The 12,976-nt window shown below is 42.9% G+C and overlaps 1 protein-coding gene across 1 annotated transcript in view; it reads left to right on the top strand.

Moving 5' to 3' along the window:
* LOC308298072 (netrin receptor UNC5D-like) overlaps positions 1 to 12,976 on the top strand; it is a gene marked incomplete at both ends in the record, with an annotated part of 184,911 nt that overhangs the window by 162,113 nt on the left and 9,822 nt on the right. Inside the window, 4 exons of the mRNA XM_080741635.1 lie at positions 5,036 to 5,210; positions 7,644 to 7,811; positions 11,439 to 11,603; positions 12,250 to 12,282. Of these exons, the coding sequence (XP_080597761.1) occupies positions 5,036 to 5,210; positions 7,644 to 7,811; positions 11,439 to 11,603; positions 12,250 to 12,282 (541 nt within the window). The remainder of the gene's footprint in view (positions 1 to 5,035; positions 5,211 to 7,643; positions 7,812 to 11,438; positions 11,604 to 12,249; positions 12,283 to 12,976) is intronic.

Here is a 12,976-nt window from a genome sequence, read left to right on the forward strand (position 1 = left end):
TCTGTGGTCATGTTGCCTCGGAGAATGGAAGGCACTGTGCACTCTCACCATACAGCAGGGCAAGTGGTGGAAGGAGTACTCACGTGTTTTACTCTATTAAAAGTATCAATACTGCAATGTAGAAATACTCTGTTAGGGCAGGGGTTCTCAACCTTTTCAGGCCGCGACCCCCAAAATAATCATATTTTAACTGGGGACCCACCACCCTATGAGCACTAAGAGTTGAGGCATTACATTTTGTATAACACGGTTCTAATTGTGAAAATAGCAGATCTACATGCTCACAACGCCTCGCGTTGCGAGGCGTTGTGAGCATGTAGATCGGCTATTTTCAAAATTTCTGCCTCTGATATTTGACAATTTGACCAATGTTTAATTTGTCATTTTAGAGGTATTAAAAAGTCCTAATGTGCATAGGCCCTCTATACACTTAAACTTTATGTTGGTTTGTTTATGTTTAGAGAGAAAACATAGCTTAGTGTTCCACATTAAGCTATGCATCTGGGGACCCCCCAAAATAATTTGGGGACCCCCCTGGTCCCGACCCACAGGTTGAGAACCACTGTATTAGGGCATGGTCGCATTGGTCGGTCACACCAATGCATTTCAATGGGAATGGAGCAGTTTCATGCCAGTAGAGGATTTCTGCGGGCCACACAGACCTTGTATTATTCTGTTTTTCCCCTTCTGTCCAAGGTGGATACAGGGCTGGAAGTGAGTGACAGGTGCGACACAGGCTTTGAGACAAAATGCGCTTTCTGCGTTTTTTAGTCAGCCGCGCACAAAAAAGAGTTTATCTGCTGGCAAACATACTTTGGTGTGACCGCACCAATATTCTACCTATGAGAGTGGATTCCGCAAATGCATTTCAATGAAAATGGCGTGGTTTGATGGTATTGTTCAGCTTTCGACATGCCTCGCAAACATTGTGTTTATGCTTGAAGCAGATAAATTCTCCACGCAGTCAGACGAAGGCGGACCGTCCCAAGACTCAAGAAGTGATGAATGGTTGTAGATACGTGTGTTGTGTATAGACAAGGGTGTCATATATACACCCGTGAAGTAAAAGTACATTATTTGCCTCTGAGATGTAGTGGAGTAAAAGTAAAAGTATTGAGAAATACTTGAGTAAATTAAAAATACCTCAAAATTGTACCCGCACGCACGCACGCACGCACGCACGCACACACACACACACAGAGTGTGGCTGGGGGAGTTTGTGTAATGTTCAGTGCACTGCCATAAATCAAAAGCCACTCCCTGACGCCTGAGTGAGTCTCTCTCTCTCTCTCTCAATGAAAAGCTCCAACTAATGGCAAGTTAATAGCAATTTACAGAGCTAGCCAAGCAAGCACAGAGACATACACTGACACACCGTCCTTTTAAGTTCATAATTCATAATTACTTTCACTCCCTGCGTGGCCTTAGAATGGGTATTAGACTAGTACAGGGGTTCTAAACCTGTGGGTCGGGACCCCCAGGGGGTCCCCAGATGATGCAACATTGCTTTCTTGTTTGTAACAGTAAACAAACCAACATAACTTTTTAAGTGTCTAGCACTTTTCTAAAGTGACAATTTAAGGACTTTTTAATACCTCTGAAATGACAAATTAAACATTGGCCAAGTTGTCAAATATTGGAGGCTGAAATAGTGAAAATAGTCGATCTACATGCTCACAACGCCTCCCATCACAAGGCGTTGTGAGCATGTAGATCTGCTATTTTCACATTTGAACCGTGATATGCTCGTCAGGGTGGGGAGGTCCCCAGTTAAAATATGATTATTTTGAGGGTCACGGCCTGAAAAGGCTGTATGCAATTTATAGTGGGGGTCCCTGCTTCATCTCTCTCTCAGCTAAGGGGCCCTTGGGCTGCAAAACGTCAAAGACCCTCGTAACACAACTGTTGATTGTTATTATAGATACAATGTTGTTTCGACAGATGCTATCTTAGTTTCTCTGAAGCACGACTACATTGTTCTATTTCACTCTTAAGTGACTGTTTACTTGTTGTTGACTGTAGGGTTTGTGCTGTTTACCCTGATCACACTCATAATCCGCTCTGAGTAAGTGTCTACGTACAGTAAATGCCTACATTATAATAAAGAAGAGTGATTAAAAAAAACACACGCGCACACACACACATTTGAAAAGAGAAACTAATTAAAATGCAAAAAACAAAAGATCTCACCTCAAAATCAACAGAAGGAATATTGACAAGAAAACAAGAGTTAGGATTATTATCGAAAAATAAATAATGAAGACAATTAACACCGTGCAGCTGACAGGAGGTAATACTGTAACAGTTATGGCTGAAAACTATAACACTAAGTGTGTGAAATGACATATTCCTGATGCAGAAATGAATAATAAAAGGTTAGAACATTTCAAAATCCAAAAATACTTCAGAGAGAACTTGGCTTGTGTCGAAACCCGAGAAGCACGACCGAGAACGCTCCTCGTTTGCTCCTCGTGTGTGTGATGTTGTTCATCACAGAAGTGTTTTAAACAGTGAAGGAAACAAGTGAGTTTCAGAAGTAGTGAGGATACGACTGGATACATGACACTTAGGCCTATTTCATACCGGTATATCCCGGTTTTCCAGATATCCACATAGAAAAATAACTAGGTCCACACAACAAAGATATCTAGGTCTAAAATAATCTGAGTCCCCAGACCTCCACTAGGGGGACAAGCACACACACAGTAAAGTCTTCAGAGATGTCCGTGTTCCATGCCTACACGGATCCAGTGAATCGGATATTTTTCAATGTTTTCACTTATTTATCCGGTTTAAAAAATATCCAGTTTTGAGGCCGAAATATCCAGCTTCGTGTGGCTGCAAGCCCCAACCGCACAAAGAAATGTCTAGCTTCAGAAATATCCTGCTCTCTGGGAGAGTTCTGAGAGAGTTTAGAAACTGATGTTTGATATAGTTTTGATGTTGTTGTTAAACTTGACTCACTATTAACTTTTATGTTCTTTTGGGATTCTTCATTCGACCGTGAAGGATAAAATAAAATAAAAAAATACATATATACATGGATTCAAGTAATCACAGACATCACGGTGTGAATCATTGATAGATTAAAACAAGAAGCAACATTAGCAACTTCCTCCTATGGGATCCAGAGACATTCCCAGGCCAGTGTGGAGATACTGTAATCCACCCATGTGGTCCTTGGTCTGCCATGGGGTCTCTTCCCAGTGGGACATGCAGCGAGGACCTTCCCTTTGGGAGGCTTCAGGAGCCATCCGTACGAGATACCCAAACCGAATTTTATACAATTTATAGTGGGGGTCCCTGCTTCATCTCTCTCTCTCAGCAAAGGGGTCCTTGGGCTGAAAATCGTTAAAGACCCCTGTTGTAGTGACACAAATGTTAATTGTTATTTAGATACGATGTCGTTTCAACAGATGCTTTATCTGCTATTCTAGTATCTGCGAAGCACGACCACATTGTTCTATTTCACACTTAGGTGACTGTTTACTTGTTGTTGACTGTAGGGTGTTTCAGTACAGTAATTGCCTACATTATAATAGAGAAGAGTGATTAAAAACACACACACATTTGAAAAGAGAAACTGATTAAAATGTAAAGTAGAGAACAAAAGATCTCACCTCAAAATCAACAGAAGGAATACAGACAAGAAAACAAGAGTTAGGATTATTATCGAAAATAAATAATGAAGACAATTAACACCACGCAGCTGACAGGATGTAATACATCCAGTTATGTCTGAAAACTATAACACTAACTGTGTGAAATGACATATTCCTGATGCAGAAATGGGTAGAACATTTTTATAATCCAAAAATACTTTAGAGAGAAACTTGGATTGTGTCGAAACCCGAGAAGCATGACCGAGAACGCTCCTCGTTGCTCCTCGCGTGTGTGATGCTGTTCATCCCAGAAGTGTTTTAAACAGTGAGGTTTTTGAGTGGAAACGAGTGAGTTTTCGGAAGTAGTTTGGATACGACTGGATACATGACACTTAGACTATACTGTCTGGGAGAGTTGTGAGAAAGTTTAGAAACTGAAGTTTGATATAGTTCTGCTGTTGTTGTTAAACTTGACTCACTATTAACTTTTATGTTTTTTTGTGGGATTCTTCATTCAACCGTGAAGGATAAAATCTAAAAAAATATATATATCCGTGGATTCAAGTAATCACAGATATCACTGTGTGAATAATTGATAGATTAAAAAAGAAGCAACATTAGCAACTTCCTCCTATGGGATCCCGAGGAGTTCCCAGGCCAGTGTGGAGATATAATCCCCCCTTCTGGTCCTTGGTCTGCCATGGGGTCTCCTCCCAGGACCTTCCCTAGGGAGATGCTCGGGAGGCATCCGTACGAGATGCCCGAATGCACCTAAGCTGTCTCCTTTCCAAGTCAAGGAGTCTCTCATAGATGACTGAACTTCTCACCCTATCTCTAAGGCAGTGGTTCCCAAACTTTGTGACCCAAAAGAAAGACGTGAAAACAGCAGACCCAGTTCGGCTATTTTCACAACTTCTTAAACATTTGTTTCCTAATTTATGGAATTTCTTTGATTTTTCTTTGATTTCTTCATGAAATTACTGAAAAAAATCATAGAATTTTGTTTTTAATTCATGAAAAAAAAAGGCTTTTTTTGGTAATGTTTTTTGAAAATATTTGGAATAATAATTAAAAAATAAAAATGTAGGAAACCAAAAAACAAATGAGACCCATAAAAATCTATCTGCGACCCACAAATGGGTCCCGAACCAGTGTTTGGGAACCAGTGCTCTAAGGGAAAACTAATTTTGTGAAAACTCATTTTGGCCGCTTGTATCCGTGATCTTATTTTCAGTCATGAGTCATGACCCACACTTCATGACCATAGTTGAAGTAAGTTAAGCATTTTTCTTTGCATTTATGTGTGTGTGTGTGTGTGTGTGTGTGTGTGTGTGTGTGTGTGTGTGTGTGTGTGTGTGTGTGTGTGTGTGTGTGTGTGTGTGTGTGTGTGTGTGTGTGTGTGTGTGTGTGTGTGTGTGTGTGTGTGTGTGCAGGTGGAGTGGCTAAGGAACGAGGAGCCAGTGATCTGGGACGGGGTGGTTGACACCAGAGTGGATCAGAACCTCATCATCTCAGAGGCGCGTCTCTCAGACTCTGGGAACTACACCTGTGTGGCCAGCAACATCGTGGCCAAGAGACGCAGCGCCACGGCCACCGTGGTCGTCTACGGTGAGATGGATGATGACGCCTTCGTTTGGTCCTGTCTGGCTCACAGTTACTAACAAATAAGTCCCAGTCAGTGTTGATTTTGACAGCAAATTCTGTTTAGTTTTAGTCATATTTTAGTCACCTGAAATGTTTTACTTTTAGAAAAAAATATCAAGATTTTAGTCGACTACCGTAAATTTACAGTTGATTTAGTTGACTAAAATGTATTTTGGTGAGCCTTGGTGGCTGATTTTCACTTACTGTAGCTGCATGCTGAAAATAGACGATCTACTGTACAAGCTGAAAATAGATGATCTACAAGCTCACAGCGCTTGTAGATCAGTTAAAAAAGGGTAATCGACGGTCCCAGTGTAATTAATGTACACTGTATGTTTATTTTTTATCCTCCGTTCATTTATTAATTTGTGACAGGAGTTTTGTAAGGATCTTACAGTGTAACTGTACACACACAGTACAGTATTCAGATGCTCACAGACACAGTACAACCATCAGCTAACTCATCCACCCTCAGTTCCTTAAATAAACTGAGAGTGTGAGCACCCCCAGTTAACGGTCAAGTTAAGTACAGTTAGTTTCATTAACTGTTCATTTAATTAAACTGAGGCTTAATTAAATTAACCAGGGGTGTCCTGTCCAAATGTGGTGTACAAATGGAACCAAATGGACCCTAAGGGTTCATTTGTACACTCTTAAGAGTTAAATTAACGCTGGCATATTAGGAAACGGTATCAAATGGAGGCAAGCCAAAGAACAAAGTTTCATGCTATTTAGCACCTCTTCTTGGTGTTCAACATTTTGCATACATACATATCTTTACATGCTGTTAAGATATGCCGTTCCGTTGGCTGCTCTGTGAAGACAGAAACCTAAAGACCCGCTATTCCACTGGGAGGAAACTCCACAGCTCATTAAGTGTTTCCACATTTACTTTTCTCGACACCTATCAAAATCCAGAGCGGGCTCCTTTTGTTTTCACAGAAAGCAACGCTACAGGGTAAGCGACCTCCTCTCTCTATTCAGCCTCAGCTTTCTTTGTGTTTCTCATCAAAGCAGTCGAGGCCCGTCAGTCAGTCATCATCAACCCACTGTCTGTCACACTAATGAAGGCACTCACAACAACGTTCCACACTCTTCGTGATAGCACGAGACAGATGCAGATCAACGAGACGAGAGTGCGTCTTAATTTTCTCAACATGACAATGAATGTGATGTTATTACAATAAGTCAGCTGTTTCTACGGCGGCAGATGAAAGGTGACGGATGGATTAGAGCCCAGAGCGATATACTGTATATATCGGTCGGACTGAGGGGAGGCGGGGGTGGGGGTCCATGCCTCAGACATTTACTGTAATATGATCCTACGTGGAGACATGGTGCGTACAGTATGTACTCCATGGCTACAGCAGAATGATGTTTGTTCTTGATCACACTACAGTAGTGTCACATGAAAGCATCAAAAGTAGCAGATCCGCAAGCTCTCTATGGGCTGTGTTTCAGGCTTGTAGATTTGAATTTGTATGCTATTTGAATCCTGAATAGCAACAGTTTTAAACATAATGAGGTTTCCAACCCGTCAAAGACGAAATATAGATGGATGGATCGGAGGAACACATTACACCGAAAGCACTTTTGTCAGTTCTGATGGAGAACTTTTTAATTTCATTTTCACAGTAATTCTGTTGCTTTGTATATAAAAGGATATGTTGTAATCGTATTATGTTATATCTTTGTATATAAAAGAATATATTGTTGAGAAAGGGAGAGTGAAGTAGAAAGTAGGTCAGTTTTCAAACTGTGGCCACAATTTGGCACTGCCGTGCAGTGGTGAAAACATTTACTGTACATCTTTTTGGTGAATCTTTAAGTATACAATCTACTTAACACAATTAGTGCTGCAGGGTATGAAGGGTTAACTTTTCGTTGACGCCACGCAGATCCGCCCATTAGCACACGCTGTTATTGTGTAAGGCATGCCTGGAATGTGTGTACACACACGGACTGCTGAATGACATCAACGATTACGTCATCTAGTCACATGACGTGTCATGTGACAGTGTGTCATGGCGGCCGCAAGGCTAGTCTTGTTGTTGTTGTTTGGAGCTGTGCTATGGGATATAAAGTCTTATTTGGAGTAAATGAAGTCTCTTTATGGGCCTCTCCATTGACTTAACATGGAGGAGCTTCACTTCGCGTGCACGCCCAACGTGCGTTTTAAACAAATCGCGGACATTACCGATGCGGCCGGAGCTACATACTGTAAGTATTAATACATTTACTGTAAATACAGTAAGATTGACGGTGAGCGCTGTCAATGGCGTTGTGTAGTAACCGGTTTTAATGACGGTGAGGATCGTCAAGGGCAGCAGAACAGTTAATATACCATTGCTTATAATGGTGTCTTTCTTCATGTTTTCCATTATTCTTCTCCTCCAGTGAACGGAGGCTGGTCCTCGTGGACGGACTGGTCCGCCTGCAACGTGCGCTGTGGGCGGGGCATGCAGAGGCGCTCGCGCACGTGCACTAACCCCGCCCCTCTCAACGGGGGGCTGTTCTGCGAGGGCATGTCTGTGCAGAAGAGCACCTGCAACGCACTGTGTCCAGGTAATATGGAATGATCACCAAAACCTGCAAAAGTAACTGGTAATTAAAGCTGTCAAATAAATTAGTAAAAAGTACTTCCTTGCTTATGGTAGTGAAAGTATTCCATAAGTGTTACGCTAACATAATTCCCCTGCGCTCAAGGACATACTTTTAGGGCCTACCTAATAAACCCTTGATGCGGCATAGTTTTGCTTTTGGAAAATTAATTTGGTATATGCATCTTTTAGTCCAACTCGTAGTGACTGGCAAGACTACACTAGGCTACTCGAGCATCCTATGGCGGGGCCATAGGAGGAAGAGAGGGAAGCGAGGGGGTTCACTGGTGAAGCTACGTGGACGCCCTTCGCGACCAACCATCCTCAGCATATTGTTGGCAAACGTCCAAGCGATCGACAACAAGATGGACGACCTCCGAACCCGGCTACGCGTTGAAAGGGATATAAAGAACTGCTGTGTGCTCTGTTTCACGGAGACGTGGCTGAATGTTGACGTTCCTGACAGGGCGGTACAGCTAGATGGCTTCTCTGTGTTCCGCACGGACCGTTCGATGGCAAACACGGGGAAGACAAGAGCGGGCGGTGTTCTGTTTCACATCAACGACTCTTGGTGTGCTAATGTGGATATAGTCTCACAGCACTGCTCGTCGGTGCTGGAGCATTTAACACTACGGTGTAGACCGTTCTACTTGCCCAGGGAATTTCCTTGTGTGTTGCTGACGGCTGTTTACATCCCACCAGAAGTGAGTGCATCCGAAGCTATGGACGAGCTGAGCGATGTCATAGGCAAGCAGGAAAATAAGCACCCGGAAGCCATATCAATCGTGGCTGGGGACTTTAACCACTGCAACTTGAAATCGGTGCTGCCACACTTTTACCAGCACGTTAAGTGCCCAACAAGGAAGGAAATGACGCTGGATCATTGTTATTCCACCATCAAGGCTGCCTACAGAGCGGTCCAACGGCCCCACTTTGGGAAATCTGACCACCATGCGGTGCTACTGCTACCTGCCTACAAGCAGAGAATGAAGAGCGAGCAACCCAAGGAGAGGTCTGTTCAGTGCTGGTCCACAGATAATGTATCTAAACTACAGGGCTGCTTTGAATCGACAGAATGGTCCATCTTCAAAGACTCAGCCACAAGTTTGGATAACTACGCTGACACTGTCACCAGCTATGTTAAATTCTGTGTGGATAATTGCATCCCAGCGCGAACCGTTCGCTCTTATCCCAACGAGAAGCCGTGGATGAACCATGATACTCGTCTGAAGTTGAGAGAGCGCCGAGCCGCTTTTCAATCTGGGGACGAGGAACGGTACAAAAAATCCAGATACGACCTGAGGAGGGCGATCAGAGACGCTAAGAGACAATATAGGGACAAACTGGAGAACAACTATAGTGGCTGTGACGCACGGCGTATGTGGAGAGGGCTGCAGGCGATCACGGATTACAAACCGAAGCCGGCTGTTATTAACACCTCGGACTCTCTACCGGACGAATTGAATAACTTTTTCGCCCGCTTTGAAACTCACAACACGGACCCAGTTACACCGGTGCGGGGAACACCCGGTGCGGTGGAGCTGCAGGTGACACAACGAGATGTGAGTAAAACTTTTAAAAGCGTTGGGACTCATAAGGCGGCCGGCCCTGACGGGATTGCCTCACGTGTCCTTAAGTTGTGTTTCGACCAGCTTTCGGGAGTCTTTACTGACATTTTTAATATGTCACTGTCATTGTGTGTGGTACCGTTGTGTTTTAAGGAAACCATAATTGTACCCATAGCAAAGAAAAAACCTGTCGCATGTCTTAATGATTATCGCCCTGTGGCTTTGACCTCTGTTCTTATGAAGTGTCTGGAAAAAATGGTTATATCACATATAACGCACATTATCCCTGCCAATACTGATCCATTACAGTTTGCATACTGTGCTAATAGATCAGTCGATGATGCTATTTCTCTCGCACTACACATTGCCTTGAAACATCTGGAGAATAGGAACTCTTATGTCAGACTACTCTTCATAGATTATAGCTCTGCCTTTAACACGATTGTACCATCTAAGCTTGTGTTGAAACTCAGGGGTCTTGGTCTTGGCAGTAGTATCTGCAACTGGCTGTTTGACTTTTTGACAGGCAGGCCACAATCTGTACGAATAGGGAACAAGCATTCATCTAAGATATTGACCAGGACTGGAGCGCCCCAGGGCTGCTGCCTCAGTCCCTTGTTGTATAGTCTGTTCACCTATGATTGTGTTGCCAGGTGTGGCAATAATTCTATTCTCAAATTTGCAGATGACACCACGGTTATAGGACTAATATCCAACGATGATGAGAGGGCCTATAGGAGGGAAATTGAAGAGCTAACCCTATGGTGCCAGAATAACAATCTCTCTCTAAATGTTAGTAAAACAAAAGAGATCATCGTTGACTTTAGGAAGTCCAAAGTCAATCACAGTCCCTTAACCATAAATGGTTCACCTGTAGACATAGTGGACAGTTTCAAATTCCTGGGTGTTCACATAACAAACTCACTCACATGGTCTCTAAACAGCGAAGGTATCCTTATGAAAGCGCAGCAGCGATTGTACTTTCTGAGGCGCCTCAGGAGATTTGGCCTAAGCACCAAGGCTCTTGTTAATTTCTATCGCTGTACCATAGAAAGTGTTTTGACAGGATGCATCACAGTGTGGTTTGGTAACGTGACTGTTCAAGACAGTACACAGTTACAGAGAATTGTGAAGAAAGCTGCCAAAATCATTGGCACAGAATTACCACAGCTACACACAATCTATAACACACGCTGTAAGAAAAAGACAGAGAACATCTTAAAGGACAGCTGTCACCCCGCCCATTCCCTGTTCTATCTCCTCCCATCCAAAAAACGTTACCAGAGCATCAAATCTCACACCACCCGTTTCAGTAATAGTTTTTATGCTCAAGCAATCAGGATGCTTAACGAAGAGATGGAAGCGAGACGTAGGTAGTCATGTGCAAGATACGCAGTTTTTAAACTGTACACTGTTACACTGTATGGTTGTTTTGTTGTTTTTGGGTTGTCCTGGGTGACCTGTTGTTGTCTTGTTTTTTTGTGTGTAATAAGGCTGAGAGTGCTCTTGGCACAAGCATTTCAATGTATGTCTATACCTGTATGGATGTGCATTTGACTAATAAAACTGAACCTGAACCTGAACCTGATTTTAATAGGGATTGGGGAAACAAACGATACCTCTTCTTCTGCTTGGGGTTTCCACCTAGACAGGATCAGGATATTCGTTGTAAACGAATACCAGGCTTTCCCCCGAGAAAGCCTGGTGACGCGAGGTTAGGCGTCCCTCCAGCGCAACACGCGGTCGCCATGGAAAACAAGTGTTGGTCAAATAGAATCCATTTTCTGTTACTGCATCTGTCTATTTTTCGCTTCAAATATGTCTTTGTTTACATGGCTGTCATGTTGGATACGGCATAAGATTCACGCAGTGCAGCAAGTGCTCTGAACCTTTGATTAGTCATCGGTCTGTTATCAAGAAATAACACACAGCTGATTTCAGTGATTAACCAATCAGAAACAAGCATTCAACCAAGCCGTGTAATAATATTATTTATGGTTTTATCATGTCATCTCCTCTCTCAGTGGATGGAGGTTGGGGTCCATGGAGTGAGTGGACAGAGTGCAGCATAACGTGTCAGAAACAGCGCGACAGAGAGTGCTCCTCTCCTCCGCCCAAACACGGGGGGCTTCTGTGTGACGGAGCCACACAGGACCATGACAACTGCACCGGGGGTCTCTGCACGCACAGTGAGTCACAGCTCTTCATTTAACCATTATAGGACCATGGCAACTTTCTTTTGAGATGGAAGCTAATATCTCCTGCATTGATTGGATGATACTGGCAAAAGGGAGAGTATTTTTTGCTGGTCTTTCAGTGCGAGAGTATCAAAAAAGCAACTGGGTTAAGCACTGTTGTTCCGACCAGTTTAACATTCACCAGGTTAGCATTTACCAGCGGAATGCAGCGCTTCTCTCTGCTCTCGATACTTTCCTCACATCTTCAATCATTGTCTCATTAAATCTGTCTTTACCGACGACGGTCACTGAAGACAGAGTTTGTCATGTCTTTCCTATCACATCAATCTATAGCTTAGACATTTGGCACCGATTTATGTTTTAATATTTTTTTTTTACCATACCAGTAAGAAGCCTAAGGGCGAAAAGCGACCTCGCACAGGACGGAATTCATTTGCGAGTGTGATTCGAGTTGCGGTTGGTTGTTTAAGTTGGACAAAATGTGGACAAAATATTTTCCCAAATATGGATATGACTGACGTCTGACATCATAGATGTCTTATGTTATGAGTCTATAACATAAGACGTCTATGATTTTTTTCATAGTTAACTGCGACCTACGGTCCCAATAAGTAAAACTCTGTATTTTTATTTGCAGATGGAAAGCTGTTGAATGACGTGACGCCACAGGGTGAGTTCTAACATCATTACTAGTATTTTAGTGATTTGGGAAAATAATGTACCGGTATGAGGCGGAGGTGAAATCAGCTGATCTGGTAACAGATTTGATGAGGGATTGATAAGAATCTAGGGTGCTGAATGTTCGCCTGCTATGATATGGCCAGAATAAGTTACGTCAGGCGCCTTGTGAGCTTCTAGATCTATTATTGCTGCTGGTATGTTACCAAAATACCAAATGATTAACTCATGTTGCAGAATGTTTGCCTAATTAAATGTACGATATGCCCAGAATAGGGATGCTAGGATTCGTGCGGTTAATACATGAGCTGTCCCCTCGACAGTGATTTGTAGATTTGCATAAATAGATCATTAAGAATCCAATTATGTTATCACACCTCTTCTGTTATATAAGCATCTGCTTCCCTCTTCACGTCTCTGGCACCATCTCATCTACCACTCTCCTCTCCAATCCTAAAATATCAAGAAATAAAAGAATAACCTCACGTACCACGTACTCTCCTCTCTAACCCTAACCCCATCCTAAAATATCACTTCCACTCCAACTCAGCCTAGCGGAGGTGGTTTTGGCACCGCCTTTGGTCCACAACTCGTCCATCTCCTTATATTCTGCTACTTTATGAAGAATCGTAAAATAGTGAATTAAAGCAGCGGTTTTCAACCTTTTTCATAGCAAGGTCCGTCCG

Source organism: Nannobrachium achirus (assembly GCF_963921795.1).
Source record: "Nannobrachium achirus genome assembly, chromosome: 14".
Classification (NCBI taxonomy): Eukaryota; Metazoa; Chordata; class Actinopteri; order Myctophiformes; family Myctophidae; genus Nannobrachium; species Nannobrachium achirus.